Raw genomic sequence first — 18,486 nt, forward strand, 5'->3', positions numbered from 1 at the left:
CACTGATAGAGACAATAGCTCTGACAGGAATGAAACTCTGTAATCCCACCGGTAATACTGCCATCCCACAGAGGCAGCCTATTAGTGTGCAGTGGCTCAAATGGTAGGGTATTTGTTTTAGAGCACACATTTCTCTATCAGGTTTGGTTGCAGTGGCTTTATGGGGCATGACATTGGGTAATGTGCTGTATGCTGAACACATTTCAAGATGCAGGCCCTGATTTGTTGCAGCACCCGATAGTTTCCTCCCAGCTCACTGCTGATTAAATCTCAACTGTGAACAAAGTTAAGATCTTCAACAGTGAACTGGGAGATCATTTTGGAATTACTTTGGAATTATTTTTAAAAAAGCCAATATTTCCATTTAATGTTGCCCCATTATACCAATAGTGCATTTTTTTTTAAACATTTGGAAACTAAATTTAAAAAGTTACCACTTTCAAGAGACATTGGAAGGGAAACTAATTAAAACTCTGGTGTTACTTTATTTAAACACAAGACAACTGAACTGACAATGAAAGTACGAGAAGTACCGTTTAAACAAGTTAATTAGGCTTAGACAATTAAATCATAAAACTTACAAAATTATAAAACTGAAAGCTTTGTTTTAAAGTTACTCAGTTGAAGAATCGTGACAAAAGTCACAAATTAGGCAAATGAACGCAATATCTACTTTAAAAAGTACAGAAACAGAAAGAAATTATCTTGACTTTTTTTTTAAAAGCCATATGCGTTCATACTGTATAGCTCAAGCCAATTTAGTAATATAGCTAATAAAGCCATATAGGGTCATCTTTTGTCTCAAAGGAAAGTGAGGTCTTAGAAACCTGATAATCATCTTTTCTTACTAGAACATACTGTCTATCATTCACAGTCTGTCAATCAGCCTGTTCTTGTTGAGGAATCTTTTATCTTCTCAGTTTAACTTGCCACCTAATTAATTTCTTCTGAAATCATTCTTCGGGTGCTATTACCTGAAGTCTGAGCCTTTTCTTTTTCCTCGATCTGGGATCCCCGGGTCTGGACACATGTTGTGTCCCTGCGCAACACCCATCTGAGACACTAACAGGAGAAGACAGAGAGAAAAAGAAGAGTAAGAAGAAGAAGAAGTAAAAACAGTGGAAAGTAAAGATTGCACAACAAAGGAAAGTCTATACAAAATTACTTATCTTGATAATGTTCCATTTTGCTGCATTTAGGATTATTTCCATACATTTTAGCATACCTATCAGTTTTTAAAAGATGGTTGTAGTACATTGCCTTGCCAGTGTGAAAATGGTTAATGGTGACAGACTTCCAACCACACCCCTCTATTTGTCCTCACATGTTACCTGCTGTTAGGTGTCCGTGCAAACTCTTTCAAGAATATTTTCCAAAAGAACAAAAACCTAATAAAGTGAAAAAAAAAAAAAAAAGCCTTATTGTTTCCTTTTTTTGTTGTTGTTAATTTTCTGCCCTCTGGTGGACAATAATCACTTCATCATTACAGAACAAATGTATGTACGGGTGATGAGTTTAAGCTGCCTTTCTTATTGTCACACAAGAGGTGCCTGATATTTACATGGCACTAGCTTTGCAATCCATCCATTCATTCATTGGGCATTAACCTCGACCATTTCCCTGCTTAACATTTATCACCAAGTACATTTTATTTCGGTGCACATTCCTGATGGTGCTCTGTCTAATCATGTCACTGGGTGCAAAACAGTGAAAGGTAAAAGTGCCAGAAGGGGACACAAAAACTTGGCCGACCAGGAGAGCCCATCTGACTGAGAGGGAGGGGTCAAAGGTCTGGAGGGCCTAAGCAGTGTGACACCTGCTCATTGGCCGGGGTCCCAGTCTGAGACAAGACAACAATAAATTTAAAGACTCACTGGTGTCAGCAAAGGCAATGACAAAAATAGCGTGAAAAAAATCAAGGTAATGAACTGTTTTACTTTCACTCAAAAAAGTATAAAGGTGCCTGCCTTTCAATTAGGAGTTACAGGCAGTCAAATAAAATAAAACAAAATACTGGAGACAGGGAATTTTAAAGCAGAAGCAGGTAAAGTGAAAATAAAAAGCATTAAAGCAATGGGAATAAAAGAAAAGACAAAAAAGTGAAAGTGAAGAGACGTGGATTAAAAGCAGAAGATAAAGTCGGAGGTAGAAGTGGATAAAATGAATTGTAAATGGCCTTGAGGCAGGATTACCATTAATGCACCTCTTTTTTGTTCGACAGGTTGTTCTTAAACCCTTCAACATCCCTCTGTGTCGCTCAAGTCAGGTGACTCATGGCTGTCAAGTTGTTAATGTTACAGATGTTCAAATAAAGTTGAATGGGATAATGAACAGCGAGCTCAGACAGAGGGTGAGTTGGAACAAGGGCAAGGAAGACTGCCATGGTGAAAACAGCAACCAATGCAATTACCGCTGTCCATTTGCTATTAGAACTGCATTTCTAGCACAGACTGTGTCCTTTGTGTCTGTGCCTCTTACAGCAGTCAGCATTTGCCCTGTTCTCTGGCCAAGGAGTGGAGGAAAAAAAACTTTTAAATGACTTTGAAGAAAAGTTGAGAGTAGTGAAAAGACTGTCTTGAATCTTCTCTGTTAGAAAGACAAACCAGTAGAGACAATAGTTGTTCCATTTTTTTTAAGACTGATGCTATTCACAGGGATATTTACTGTGTCAGGGTTGTTTTTTCTTGTATGGAGGTCAGGTCCCAGTGCAGCTCTACCTGCTGCTTATCCGTGAGCAAAATGTTTTAGCCCTAAACATCACTGCATACTCATGGCATGACAGCCACTGGTTTAATTCTGCAGTGTGGCGAGAAAAATAGTTACAGTGGTGGTGAGTGAACACCTGGTACCCCTGCCAAAATCTTCCCCCAAGACAAATAAGGATAAAAAATAGCTTGTTAAAATTAACATGATTAAACTACTACAGATTAGAGGTGAGAGATCAGAGGTGCTTTTCATTTGGCAAGGTAGATCTCAGTTCACAGTTGTTGTATAGTTTTCGTCAAAGGTGCTGTATGCAAAAAACAGCGGATATCTAGTGTTTCCACCAGCAGGTTGGTTTGGTTCGGTTCAGTTCAGTTCAGTTCAGTTTAGTTCAGTTTGGTACGCATTTTGCGTACCAAAAGACCTTTGCGTTTCCACTGTGAAAAGTTGTGGATTCATTCCCATTTTTGGTCTCCCCTCTGCTTGGTATATGTAGCATACAGATCTGGTATTAAAAAGTGGAGCTAGAAACGCTGCAATCTGTTCACTGGTCAGAGGAGAATCAACACTCTGTGCTCAGAGCTGAGCTGTGGCTGGTTTAACCTCTGTTCATAACCTTGACAAGTTCAACATGCAATAGTAAACTAGAACTATAAAATGAAAGGATGTTTGTCAGCTTTTAGCATCAGCTGTAGACTGAGAAACAACTAATGTCATTCACTGAGCCGACTGGCAGCGACTTAACTCATAATGTTACTCAATGCATGGGTTGACGACATGAATCCATCAACACACCTTAAATTTCTATATTACAACTTTGACTGTCTTATCTGTTTCCATCCCTTAGATGACATACACTTTTAGTTATGAGTGGATCTTCCAGTGTTTAAAAAATGTGAATATTAATTGCAACAAGATTATGTAAACTGCATATATACTAATCCTCACTTTGAGTAAAAAACTAGGCGGAGCAGCGTTCCAGTGTGCTCCGGTGGCACCAAACCCCTGCTCTTGCCTGACAAGCAGTCTATGCACAAACCCACTGTTTATCGAAACTGGCTAAGAGACCCTCATGCCAGCTTGTTTTTAATAAACAGGATAATCGGATGCAGACTTCATTTTGTATCACTGGTGGACAAGAAAATACAGCAAGTGCTGCTGGATGAAACAGTGGGTGACAAAAACGCTAAACAGATCTAGAGTGTAAGTACCTTTTCATAGTTGTTACTTTTGGTTCCAAACTTACTATATTGAAAGCTTTTGATGGAAATACAGCTTATGATTCAGAGTTGAGCTAAGATTGCCTCCACATGGCTCTCAACATGGAGGTGGCTGAGCCACGGCTAGCAGTGCTAACAGCATGAACAGTGCTGACAGAGGTAACAGTGTTAATGTATGGAGCAGCCCGAGGGTGGGCGTCGTGCTTGCACTGTGACAACGTTCTGTCACCATGGGTTGGGAGAGCGTTATCAGCAGTAACCGTTGTATGAGTGCAGTGTAGAGTGGTGGCATTTAGCTAGCCTATGGGATACACACACAGGGAGTCACATGCACTTACATCCATACCACAGCAAAGAACAGAGAGGGATTTCAGACCATCCCATTTGTTAAACATAACTGAGATTTACATTTTGTAACTTACACACTGATATCTTGTGGTGGTTGTCTTTGCTGGGCAACATCTTTACACCTCGAGACTTAAGTTCAGTCATCTTCTTCACTGTGGAGGAAAACAGAGCAGAGAAACCTGTAAGGCAGCAGGAAGTGCAATACATTCCATTACATCTTATTATATTACATCTGCCCACATTGCAGCAGATACAGTATATAACATCTATAATGTCCCATGCATCATTGCCTACACCCACTGCAGGTATGTTCATAGCAGTTTTGAGAAAGCCATTAAAAGCAGTTTCCAAAACTTGTCAAAATAAGAAAAAATGCTAAACTTTTCACAACAGAACTTTTTTACCTTCAAAGGATCTACTGCTAGCATTCATTTATTTTAACTTCCCAAAAATTGCAGATTTAGTATACATAAAAGAAGCTAATCAATGTACCATTTATTCACAATCTTGTGGATAGAAAGGTATAGGGAATAAGATCATTATCAAATCATTAGTATTAAAGAGCAGAGTATACAAGGAGCAAAGCCACAAAGTTTAATACAATAAAAATATGATGTTTAAATTATTAAGTTTGCTGATAATTGCAGAGAAAATAAAAAACGAAGCCATCATAGCAAAGTAAAAGGCTCATCTAAATGCATAGTTATTCACCAATTTCAAAAACACCATCAGCATTGTCTGTGCACCTCTTCACACTCATCCTATTTAATTACTTTGACGGTTCCTGACAATGGAACTTGACTTGTTTTGCATAAATGTGTTTTTATCCTTTGCTCAGTTTCAGCTGCATTGTAATTCAAAGCTAATCTGAGTTGTGTGTCAAAAAGTCTATTTATTACACGTCTGAAATAAAAATCATAATACACAAGCTCTTTTCAGATTTGAGATTAGAAAAGGAGGAAAAGGGTATTATTATGTTCCTAGTATCGGAACTAAGGTATTAAGTGCAGAGTTTGATAGGGAAAATCAAGGACACTGAAGAAGATAATATAATAGAAAGACTTATAGAAGGCATTCAACCAATGGCCATTTCATCACAACAAGATGCTGCTGCAGTGGAATCATGGGAATGTCATGATGAGAATAGCTGGTGGGAGGTGGGGGAGTGGAAAGTGTTTAATCTAATTAAAGTATTAGCCTCCACTCTCTCATCTTCTAAACATATTAATCTAACATTGGACCTGTAAACCCATAGGCTCATTCTCTTGTCTTTTCCATATTCTTTATCCCTCTCTCTCTCTCTCTCTCTATTTACTAACATTCAAGAGTCTAGTTAGAGCGCAGGTACTGCTAGAGTATAAATATTATGTTAAAATGGAGGGTTTGGATGCTTTCCGCGATTAATGGAATTATGAAGGTTTGGTTTTCCCTTTAAAAGGAAAATACCTTTGCAGATGTGTTGCTTTAATGAAACAAACTTTTTTATTTTTTTGGTATTTGGTCTGTGGCTATCTTGTTATTATAAATGTAGATTTTTTTTTATTTGAAGAAATGAGAGTTTAAAAACACTCTTTTTTGTCCCTCTCATATTTCTCTCCCTTCTTCCTCTTGTTTCATCGTCTCTGAGATTCCCAGCAGTCGGCTGAAGGTTATGGTCCTTTGAGATCACTTTATTTTGTGGAGGAACTCATCATTTGTCTGTGCTTATTCCCTCTGAAAGTTGATCCCTGAATCTGAAATGAATGCACCTGAAAGACTGAATTTTGTGTGCGTGTGTGTGTGTGTGTTTGTCTCAGTTTGTCATCCTTGCCTTCTCCCCTAATGTCCCTCCCACTTGAGATGTGAGTAAAAGGGGCAAGGAAGAGACAACAGGAGTAAAATTAACAGCAAAATGAGATGTCCATGCTTGGAGCTGTCAATTAAATATGACGTGTAGCACAGCTGAATCATGAGCTGTGTTTCATACTTCTATTATATGTCATGGGTAAGATAAAGACATTCACAAAGGATACACCTGTGCATCCTTGCTCATAGCTCCTCCAATAAGCCTTCTCTCTCCTTGAAAGGCATTTTAGGAATTGATAGCCTTTGGTGAGGTTGATTTTGATTGATTTCTGGGTCATAGGCAGGAGGACAGAGGAGGGAGGAGACGAGTAGGCACAACAAAGAAGAGATGAGGAGAGCCTCTTGTTCATTTTGTCTTGACAGTGGTGCAAAATAAAAGACACTGGGGTCCCACAAAGGTCACTAACAACACTTATATAGCTCAGGAGCAAGAATGTGCTCAGAAAATTCCACAGCAATATGCGTCTAGGTCATCTTCTGGGCAGTGCAAATATGTTTTATGTCAGAGCTGTCAGTGACTAGATTTTTGTTGTTTCTTGTGTAAAAATGATTCTGATTTTTGCAAAAGTTCAGTGGATCAGCATAAATATTAGGATTTATCCTAATACCAAGAATATCTTAATCGAATATGAAAATCTGGCAATTATTTGCTGATCCCTCTGTACAGTTAAACCTGACACACATTATTAATGATGTTTTTTTTCCTCAAATATCAAAACCTCTCTTTATCTTACCTTGATACTGGGCGCTGAAACCCTTCAACTTGTGGTTGCCATCAGAGGTAAAATGCAGTCGAAGCCAATTCTTGCTGCTAATGATGGGTGAGGGAAGGTTGGGGCCAGTGAACCTGGAGACACAGAGAAAGAGAGAGATGATGATAAGCATTTTAGCACGAGCGTTTTAACAAGCAAATACGAAAGAAGCAGATTACAATCTGCAGTAATATATAGCACATGCTGTACACTCATGAATGGTATGTACCACTGCCAACTGTTGCATCAGTCTAAGCACTGTTACATCTCCTTAGTACATGAACAATTGACAATGAATATGTCTATTTCAGGTACCCTTAATATTACTTTATTTATTTGTTATTATTTGACATTTTGTTTAGTTTTTCCAGGCATGGGCTTGTGAACACAATCAGCTACAACATGTTAGGTATATTGCATCCTGCTGTATGAGTTGCTGTAATTGGTGCATACATAATTTCTTCCTAAAGTAATTCCTCCATCATCTTTTATTCACTCTATCAACCTTCATTGTGAGAAAGAAATTGTGTTTGTGCTTCTGTTTTGTGCCATAAAGCAATTATGTAATCCATCAGATTTCCAATAAAGTCAAGCGCAATGGCAGACAATATATTATAGAGGCTGGCAGCTTCTGCCAGTCTTCCCGCTGATTGTCTTGTTTGTTTATGGTAATTATCCTAATGTTTCAAAATTAATGTGGCCTTGACTTTGAGATGTTAAAATGTTACACCTTTAAGATCTATTAAAGGGAGGGTCTGGTACTTAAGAGGGACTGTAATGTTAACGACTCTTAACCAAACTGTGGCCCAATAAAAAATGGAAGCAGGAAAGACCAGCATTGGCATTTGCAGAGAAAGGACACTCCTTTTATAGCTTTGAAAAAAGCAACGGTGAATTATACTTCACAAACACTTATAGTGCCTCCTGATCTGTATGCTAATGAGGGCTGTTGCTTACCAGGCACTTCTTCAGTTGTTAAAGCCAAAGTCATTTGGGAACACATCATGTTTTATCTTGAGATAGACGAACACAATCTCACACACACACTCTTGAACACACATATACAGTTTGCGCACCTATAGCTCAGGCACAAGTGTGTGCATTAAATCCAATTGCCCATCTGTAAATTACATTTCCCCAACTGTGTCCACCTCATCTCCCCAATCACCTAACTCACTCTATAGAGCAAACACATTCTGAGGTACACCTCCAACAAGCTCTCATTAATACCACAGGAAAATAAGCAAAGACAAAGAAAACTGGAAATGTGAATAAATAATTCAATAAAACTGAGAAAGAGACTGGAAATAGGTATGAGACATATCTTGCAAACTAATAACTATTCGTCTTTGAATGCAAAAATATTTTTGTGGACTGATGCCACAGGGACAAAAGAATAAAACAGCCTGAAGCATACAGCTCCAACTAAAAAAAGAGGGAAATCTACTATGAAGAGATACTAAGTCTAGTGAGGGTGTTTGCTGGAGATATAGTACGTGACTGACTGCAATGTAGAACTCTCCGAGGATCAATTAAAAAAGCATGTAAGATTCAAAATGTAGACAGAATTAGCTTTTATTTCGATAAAAACGTTTTTAAAGTAAGCTCTTGCTGCAGTGGGGCCTCAGCTTCACTGTACAGTGGCTAAACTTAGTTAATCAGAACACAAGTTCACCGAAAGGATCGGAGGGAGAGAGACAAAGAGTGGAAAAGACTTTTTGAAAAGAGTTTTGGGCAGCAAGCAGGACAAATCACAAGGGAGAGATGAGACGATGATTAAATGAGAAAGAGAGATGGCATATCAAAATGTCAGTGACTTGGCTTTTTCAGCCACACTGCGTGCAGACAGCAGGAAGAAGGAGCACAGTGCAGAAAAGAAAGCATGACACTGATGAAACTTAAGTGTGTCCTCTGCTGTTTGCCACGGCTGCTTTCAGTATAGAGCAAGAAGTGGTTGCAATTCCCTTACTCGTAAGTCGGTGACGTCAATGACCTCAACCCTTGATTGAGAGATTTTCACTGAGGCAAGCTTCACTAATCAAATGGTTATGTTCAAGTCACAAAAGGTTAAGGTCAGGGTCAGGAGCACGGTTGGTGATGACCCCTTACTCTCCAGGCGAGCGAGCTTCTTTTAAAACTTACGTCAGACTTCTTGATTAAAAGGGTAGAGGGCAAGTGTATGAAGGAGTGTGTATGTTTCTGTGTGTGTGTGTAAAGGTGAGTGTTGATCACAGTGTGTGTTCAACATGCATACTGTATGTCTGTGTACTTCACAAATTAACTTGAAAATCCACTTAGAATTTTCTCAGGAAATATTGAACTGAGACTTTTGTACTGCACTATCTACACCGGCTGTTTTGATGTTAATGTTAACCTCATCAGTTCATCTTGTATTTCCTCTACACAAACTACTTCTGCTGCCTTTATTAATTCAAAAACTACTCACTGTACCAAGTAGTGCTCACTCTGTAGAGATTAACCCTACCATTTTAAAGCAATAAAATTAAAGGTTTCACAAAAGGGCTTTATGTATAATCAAAAATCATCTTCTATATATGAAGACAGCAAAGATCAGAAAATCAAACATATAGTATACACCTGCCTTTAGGGTTGAGTGGTAAGGCTAAAATCTTCTTTCATAGTATAGGTAATTTTAAATTATGGTAACTGTATGTATCACAATATAGTAAATATTCTGTAAATTAAATTTAAAAAATGTTGAAAATATCCATATTGTACTTCATCACATGCAATTATGTTCTTTTATTGTGAACTTCCATGCAAACAAAAAAAACAAACAAACGGTAAACACTTGAGTTAAAGCCAAAAGACTCAAAACAGTAAATCTAAAATTGAAAGCGTTAAGCCCAAATCACATTACCTTATGAGGCAACTGGATTTGCAAGATCATGTGATCACACAGGAATCACAAGATCACACAAAATGCAGACCTAATTTGCTACATAGCCTGGTCTTAATAGCTCCCACAGTAAAAGCGAAATTGCCAAATCTCTGTCAGCGGACCCATTTCTATGGCAGGATAGATTCTATGGCATTTCACCCTACCCTACCTGTCATCTAGTGCGCCTTTCAAGAAACATGATGTCCAATGGGACAGTTTGTATAACTTTAAATTCTTGCACTTTTAGTTGTCCATATCTTTTACTAAACATTCCCAAACTACCCCTGGCTTTCAGCTTGGCCTCTCACCAAAAGCATAATGAATGGGAAAACAGTGTAAACTAAGAAAAAAACATAGAAGTGCCCCACAATAATTCAATCATATACACTCTGGTTTGCGTATAATTAAGTTATTTATCTGATCAGATTATTATTTGTCCCTTCATTCCTGTGTGGCCAGGAGGCTGCATGGTATAATGAAAATGAGGCAGAAACGTGAAGCCATGTCGTACCGCACTGGCCTTGATTTACAACGGCAAGTGCAAGACTGATAAAGCGAGTCAGCATGCCTCAGGAGGTGTTTTATCACTTCAGAAAAGATGAAACATTGAAGGGGATCATGTAGTGTCTGGCACATGAGCGTTTGGAGTGGTACTACTAGGACAGAGAGTGCCAGAATCACCTCTGGCTCCAAATACATAGCTGGGTCCTGAGAAGGCTCAAAATCCTGGTACTAAACCTCACACCTATAAAATACATAGCCTCCATGCACACACAAAGGCCTCCAAATACCAGAGTCAAGATTTTAATGCAAACAGCCCGGTCAGAGTAACTCCCCTTTCCACCATAGGGACAAATAAAAATGTCCTTTGAATTTAAGGGCAATTTGAGCTGGAATCAGCTTTCATGAGCATGCAACAAGCAAGCTAAAGACCCACAAGATTGTACTGTGGCAGAGGATAAGGGACTGATGGGTATGCCATTAAGGATTAGGAGATTAATAAATATGGGATGAGGGTTGAGCAGACTGACATAAATATCACTTTGACCTAGTGTCACCTCTGCCTTTCCCCATTTCACTGTCCGCCCCTTCTTTTTTTCTGAAAACATTAAAGTTTGAGGGTGAAAGTGACCATGGGGAGCAACAGAAAAAGTCCTGCGTGGGCTGATGGAGGTCTCCTGAAGGGTGTTGCGGCCACTTCTACAGTTCCTTTGCACCTCAGCCTCTCACTCGCTCTCTGTCTGGCAGACCATATTAGATTTTATGCGGAATTGTCTTGAGAGTGCAGCGCTAAATCAGTTTCCATTTCCAGGCCCCCAAAGCTCCTCAGTCTGAGTCAGACTTTTGATGATTGTCCAAGAAATGTATTTTTGGGGCAAGGCAAGGTGATCGAAGCAGTCAGTGGTGCTCTTAACTGAGGGGACTGAGCTGTGAACGACACACTGACACACAGAGCTTTCTGAGAAACAGCCAGGTTTCTATGGCGCTCTTTTACTTCCATTTACATTTTAGGTTATTCATAACCTGAAGACCTGAAGACCATAAGACCTGAAATGGTTTAACGGTTACACAACTCCACAAGCAACATCCGAATTCGAAGAATCTGAAGTCGGATTTGCAAATCCTTGTTGCTTAAACTTGTCTTTTCGTTGTCATATTATGATTGAGGGTCTTAGGAATATGCAAGACTCTTCAAAGCCTTTTACGTAACACCAGCACAGAGATACTTTCCATACTGATGAGATGTGACTCATTAAATAGTTAATGCCTTTCAGGATTTCGAACAAAGGTCGCCGTCATCCGGCAATTCAGCAACCCTTCCCAGTGGAATGGGTCTTTTTCCTGCTTTATATTCATCGTTTCATGTCAACGGTTTTCTTTTCGAGGGGGCAGGGTGTCAAATTACTCGATGCATAATCAGTGATGGGCGGAGTTTAGGAGTCAAAGGTGACTGGCTCCACATTAGGATCAAACACTTCAAATTGCCGTTCAGTGCATGAATTCATTGTGATGTACCAATCAGATGACCACATATGTGCGTTCATGTGTGGGTGGCTGCGTGTGTGCGGCGGTGAGATTCTGGACGAAGAACGTCCCCATTAATTGCAGCTACTTTGGTAGATCAATCAGAGCTCTGCTCAGTATGCAGGTCCTGGTGCTTACAGCAGACCGGGGGTCACAGTGACTTTAAAGCCAAAACTTTCAGCATTTTAATGAGGCTATGTGAGTTATAGCACCAGCGAGTCTATCCAGATGTACATGGGGACACAAACACACACCACCCCTGCACACATTCACACTAACAAACACGTACGCAGATATCTACAAATTCTTCCTTTCTCTTTCTAACACACAAAAATTCACATACACACAGGAAAATGCCTTCCGCAGGAAATCTAATCAGTGTATCAGACCCTTAAGTCCAGAATGGCAGTATTAAAGCCCTGGCAGTGGAGCTGCAGCTGTGACCTTCATATGTAACCGCGACTAGACGTACACCAGGGGTTTCAATAAAGTACCGGAGCCCCGTACTCCAAACAATAGAGAACCCTCAACACTGTTCATTCATTTCTCCAAACAACAATCACCCAGGCAGTAAAAACCATCACCCTTACACTGTAAGTTAAGGCCAAAGTATTAAGAGAGGCCTTGCGGGCAGTTATGTCTCATGGGTCCGGCTGAAGCTCTGAGCACAAAAATAAGGCATCACAGAGGAGGTTGAAACCTCCACCAGCACCACTAAAACTGCAGAACCCATCAGAGCCAACATGCCTACTTTTCCCTTAGAGTCCCTGTTCCAACTGAGCCAAAATGTCTGTTCTTTTCCTCTCTCAGCCCTCATGAATTATTCATGCTCAGACCTCTGGCCCCATCAGAAAGCCTTGTTAAAACTTCTGAGGGATTCCTTTCTTCCTTTTCCCACAACTCATTTTCTGCCCTCACAGAACATATAATATGGACACTGATTGAAAGAAATTTCCTTTTGGGAAGAACAACACCAGCCATCATCTTGGATCCCCATCCCTTATTCTTTCTTTTTTTTTCTCTTTTTTTTTAAACACTTACTTGAAGCTTCCAACAAATGCACTTTAATTGCTTTAATTTTAAAAAACAATGTTCAATAGATGCTTAAACCTGCCTCTGGCTTTGGGGTGACTCTATAGTAAAGCTGCCAAATGATATTTTTTTTATAATCATGATTAATCTCAGCATGTCAATAGTTAATATCCATTAACTGCATTTTTTAACTACATGTTCTCAATTCAATTATGTTGCATTGCAAAACAGTTATGAAGTCCATATTGACAGGGTAAAGCTATTCTGACCAGGTTGTCCTGATTAGATTACACACACACACACACACGCACACACACACACATAAAACAAAATGTTCTTGCTCTTTTTATTTAGGCATCTATTTTTTTATCCAATGGATTGCTGTTGATTTGAATATCATTATTGATTTTTCTTTTTCTTGTATTTATTTATATCATCATTTAATTTTATCAGAGGCTTTGGCAATATTGATTTACAAACATTCATGCCAATAAAGCAAATTGAATTGAATTGAAAATTGATTAGGAGTAAAACAACAACAAAACACTGCATGGACTAGCATGAAGTGGGCATGTCGGTAAAGGAGAAACTCATGGGTACCCCCAGAACTATCTTCATTCAGATATCTTGAGGTCAGAGGTCAAGGGACCCCTCTGAAATGACCTAGCTGTTTTCCAAACATTTTTCCAAAATTTAGCCTAACTTTATTTGTTCACCTCCTGAGAAGCTAGTACGACATGGTTGGTACCAGGGGCATTTCTAGGTACCACTGGATTTCTTAGGACCTCTAGTTTCAAATGATACCAGCTTTAAACTCAGTCGGGTACAACCTCTTCAAGATGAAAGGTCAGCCAGCGAATAACAAGATTTAAAAAAATAATGCATTACGTATGGACTTAATTGCATTGCATTTAACGCGTTAACGCTGACAGCACTACTCTATAGGTACAACTGCCCAATGGCGTTCCCATGACCCTGCCATTTATAACAATTATCATACACACAATTCCTCCTCAACCCTGATCTTTTTTCCCAAGAAAGGGAATTATAAGAGCAACTGAGGATATACTCTTCCAAATTTAATACCTATGTAAATTCTAACTAACAGCTTTGGCTTCTCTGCCATGCTGTTTCAATTTCTTCACCAAAGAGAAATGTAGAGTAGCACCCACACCGGCACAAGTCCCAAGCTGAAGAAGTATGAACTTCTTTTCCTTCCGAGGACATGATATTCACAGCAAACGATATGTCAGGTCTGTCAGGGACAACAGCATAGTTTAGGTCATAGTGATGATCTATCAAATTGACTGTGGTAGCTGTGTATAGATGAAGACTGTCAGGTGAAGAAAAGGTTTAAGTTAGCAACAGTTTTGGATAATATTGCTACATATAAAAGTTCACTGCTAGTTTTTTTTTTTTTAAGTCAAAGTAAAGCTCTTGGGAGCAACTGCTCTGTATATCTGATGTGCATCAATAAATCTATATTTTTGAGACTGATCCATCCTGATCCAAAGCTAATTTTGAGTGAATCTATATTAAAAGTTAATCTGCTCCTTGCACCATGGACTTTTACTGTCTAATAGTGTAAAAGTAACTTCCCGAGATATTCTGATAACAGCCAAAAAGGCACACAGACAAGCAGACGAAATAGGGCAGAAACATAAACTCACGCAGCTCAATTCATGGAAGTAAGGAATTTAGTGCCACTTGTTCTGCAATTGATTCCAGTGTCAGTGTGATTTATTACTCTTCTTCAAAAAGTCAAGGTGGATGTAGGCAAAGTCACAGAGAGCAAAGCATTAGGACGAAACTGCTATCGAATGGACTGTGGAACAATGCTGATGAGGAAACCATACAGAGCCTAATGGCTCAGATTATTGAATGTTTGCCTTCAACAAAATGACCTACACAGGCACAAATGACTTGTTTGACTAAGATGAAGCAAAACAAATACACAGAAACTGTCAAACCAGTGGCTTTTCTCTCCATTCCTCTCCTTCTGTTTAATTTCTGTCAAACCTAGCTCACGTGACAGTTCGCTATCATCGCCGAGGAAGATTGTGGTAAACACACACACGCCATAATACACAAACACAGACACCATCAATCACATCACACAACTGACAAAGAATGTGTTTGCACTTCTCGATGGGTGTAATCGTCTGCGGGCGGTATTGGATCTGTGGTTAACGGGAGAGAAACAAATGAGTTTCCAAGGTCACTCTTAAAAGCGGCAGTGATAATTGAGCCCTCCCTGTAGATCTATCAAACACAACAATAAACAAATGCCAATAATATCCTACGGCAGGGACAACATCCTCGTCTTCTGCAGGAGGCTTGAGGAGATATACACAGAGGAAAAAAAGGTGAGAAAGACACGGGGACATCACAGCGTGACAAAGAAACGTCAGGTGGAGAGGCACTTTGTGAACACAAAAGTTAAGGGGATTAATGAAATCATAGTGAGTCATTCTCAAGGTTGACACATACAGTGAGTGCATTTATTATGTATGATTCAGAAATCTCACCAAATGTTCAACCAGTTACCCTCCTCCTCCACCTGGAAAGCCCGTACCATGACTGTTCAGAAGCGAATGGCTTTTGTAAAGCATCAAAGTAAAAGCTACTATGACTCACCACTGCAAATGACTACATACACTGAAGCATCAGTTATTTATTTTTTGACGCTTCCTCGAAAGAAACCACATTCGTCAATGAATGGAATTATCCCACAAATAACATTTAGCCGGACTTGGTCCAAAGATAACAAAATCCGCCTACCAGCACATCTAAAGCTCATCAATCAAAATAATTACATCTTGTTTGTTTAATACAGGAATTTAATTACAAGTGTAAAAAACACAAACTGTGGGGTTGAAGGCTTCTGCTGGTTGCCTGGTAACTACATGTTGACATCAAGAATAGCCTAACCTCCTGTAAAACCACAACTTGTTTTTACACCTCATTTTTTTGGTTTGTACAAGACCCATGCCAATTAGTGAGCTTTAGAGGTGATGATACATAAAAAAAATGTTATATTTAGACAGAGCCAGGGAAGCTGTTTCCCAGGGAAGCTGTTTCCCAGTTTTCAGTCAAGCTCCTGTAACTTCAGACATGAGAGTGGTAGGCTTCTGACTTCCTCATCTGATTCTTGGCAAGAAAATGTGTAGGCTATAAACCAAATCACAATGTTAATTTCCATTAACTTACTTTGAAAAATTCACGTGACACATACATACAATCGGTTATCTCAAAGCCAACAGACTCAACATAAATAGTAATTTAGTACAGAAGTTGCTGGTCTATCCCTGCCTCAATTGGTTAGTGAGTAAGGTTAAGTGGAGAGATATACCGATATAACAAACACAAAAACTGACATAGATTTTTTTGAAGGTGTGTCAAGATGTAGGTGGCTAAAAACTTTTTTGTGTGTCTCCCGTGCTGATATATTCGCTATCAAAGCAACACAAAACAAAAAATAAGCACAGCAGAAACGTCAGAAAAGACGGACCACTGTGTTCAACTATTATGTCTTTGAACATTACAGTTATGGTTGAAAATGACAACAAAGATAAACCAGTTTCACATATCTCTGCAATAGAAATTAATTGCCAGTTGTCTACCCAAAGGCGATTGTTTTGTCAGTGTGACATCTTGATTTGTTTTATTAAACACAAAAACCAATTCCTTTAAAATGAATGCAAATTTTATAAATGACAAAAGAAGTTGTTTTTTTTTAAATCTAAGTGAAATGAGCTTCACTCTGCAGCTGCCTTCAGTTTTTATTCTAATATTAAGAACTGAAGCTTTAATATCACTCAGTTCAAGGTGGACATCTACGCTTTGGTGGAATTTTTCTCTCTCCGTCCTTTTCCCTATGTGTGTCTCTCTCTCCACCCCCCCCCCTGTGGTTTGTGTTTACGAGCTGTTAGTTTTTCAGAGTCAGTCTGAGATGACGCAGTATGTGAGGAGACAGGTGAAACCATGCTAATGATATTGAACCTGGCAACACTGTCAAATCCCCCAAACACAGCCGGCACATTGTATTCCCTTGATACCAGAGCATCCTAAAATAACTACATTGTTGTGCTCAGAGAGAAGCGTCTATGGGTTTTTGCATGCATCACTGTTTGTATCTATTTGTGGATGTACGTTATTGCATGTCCCTTCACAGTATGTGCCTGTTTGTTTCAACAGAAAACTTATTTAATGTTAGATGATAGCATATCCTTAAGAGACTGGCCATCGTATTTGCACAATACAGCAGCTAAGAATAATCTCCTCTTGTATGATATTATAATTACACACTATTTATCTCATTATTATCGTTTGTTTTATTCTTTTTAACCTGACACTGTAATCAGTCTTGCCCTTTGTCCCATATTATCTACAATTTCTTGTTGTTGACAAATACATTTCCTTCCATGCTAATTTTGATTTTTTTTTTTCAATAAAGTTTTTACTTGTTTTGATGACTCTATAATATAACTTAATTCTGCTGACGGACTACTTTTACATACACTTATCTCCTATAACTACTGTTGGTTTGGGGAAATGCCAAACACATGCATAATTTTTAAAAATTATTTTTGAGGTTCATGTGGTCATTAAATGCATGCATGATTTAACAGCAGCCCATTCGTAACAGCAACTTACTGGCATTCATAAAACTAAATGGCTTATAATCCTATGTTGCCATACAATCTGCTCCTGTGCACTTTTTATAATGAAGGCACTGAATAGTGCAGAGTCAGAATTTTTCCTTTTAAACAATAAGCCCCAAGGCTCCCACGTATTAAAGGGTAGTACAGTACATAAAGGTCGGCATAAAGTATAAAGCAAACTAATTAACTACAAGTGGGAAAAAATATGCAAAGTAATAACAGCCTTTCAAATCCATCTATGTGAGGAATTCAATGGATTATTTGTTTTATTTGACCTTTTTTTTTTTTAATACTTAAATCCTTACACAACAGTCTGCTTGAATCGGCAGAGAAAGAGAGTGAGAAAATAGACCGGCAGAGGATTAACGATAGGGAGACATTTTTACCACACCAAAGTGCTTCAGAAAAAAAAGATCCACCATGTCTATACTTGAACATCATTTCTGGATTCAGTAACGACCATCCGCACACTTCAGCTTTACCCTAAATCACCCACTCCAATATACAACTACTATTTTAGCTCTTACATCCACTGCAACGGGTCTCCTTATCTTTTACTATTGTTAGTTATGAGTGATTCCTTACTCAATTCCCACTGCACTGCCTTTTCTGGCATCTTTTCAGATAGGCTCTGAAGAGGCTGCCTGAATAGAAATAAATAATACTAAAACTCTTTGTGCCAGCGCTAAGTTGTCTATAGCACCAACACAGAAGCAGAGCCATTTTTGCCAGGTCCATTTTTTGTGCTTGACACCTGTTCCAGGATCCAAATGCTTCCCCTTGCACCAAGGTGGGTGGAGTAGAGCAACCAAGGCCGTGATTATGCAGATCAGGTGGTGCAGTGCAGTTTTTGAATGCTTTTTGGCAAAGAAATTGTGCTCACATTACCACCTACTCAGACCAAAACTCATCATAAAAGTACACAGAACAATTTTTGTGGCTTTTATTGGTGGATGGTATAAGGTGACCTCTCCAAAAGCATGTAAGAATCTTTA

The 18,486-nt window shown here is 38.9% G+C and overlaps 1 protein-coding gene across 1 annotated transcript in view; it reads right to left on the reverse strand.

Annotated features, from left to right (window-relative positions):
• Positions 1 to 18,486, reverse strand: part of csmd2 (CUB and Sushi multiple domains 2) — a 530,601-nt gene that overhangs the window by 151,956 nt on the left and 360,159 nt on the right. Inside the window, exons 10-12 of the mRNA XM_042506230.2 lie at positions 6,851 to 6,963; positions 4,346 to 4,423; positions 975 to 1,062 (exon numbers count right to left, since the gene is read on the reverse strand). Of these exons, the coding sequence (XP_042362164.1) occupies positions 975 to 1,062; positions 4,346 to 4,423; positions 6,851 to 6,963 (279 nt within the window). The remainder of the gene's footprint in view (positions 1 to 974; positions 1,063 to 4,345; positions 4,424 to 6,850; positions 6,964 to 18,486) is intronic.

The sequence above is a fragment of the Plectropomus leopardus genome, chromosome 17 (assembly GCF_026936395.1).
Source record: "Plectropomus leopardus strain MGB_pleo_1.0 chromosome 17, ASM2693639v1, whole genome shotgun sequence".
Lineage (NCBI taxonomy): Eukaryota > Metazoa > Chordata > Actinopteri > Perciformes > Serranidae > Plectropomus > Plectropomus leopardus.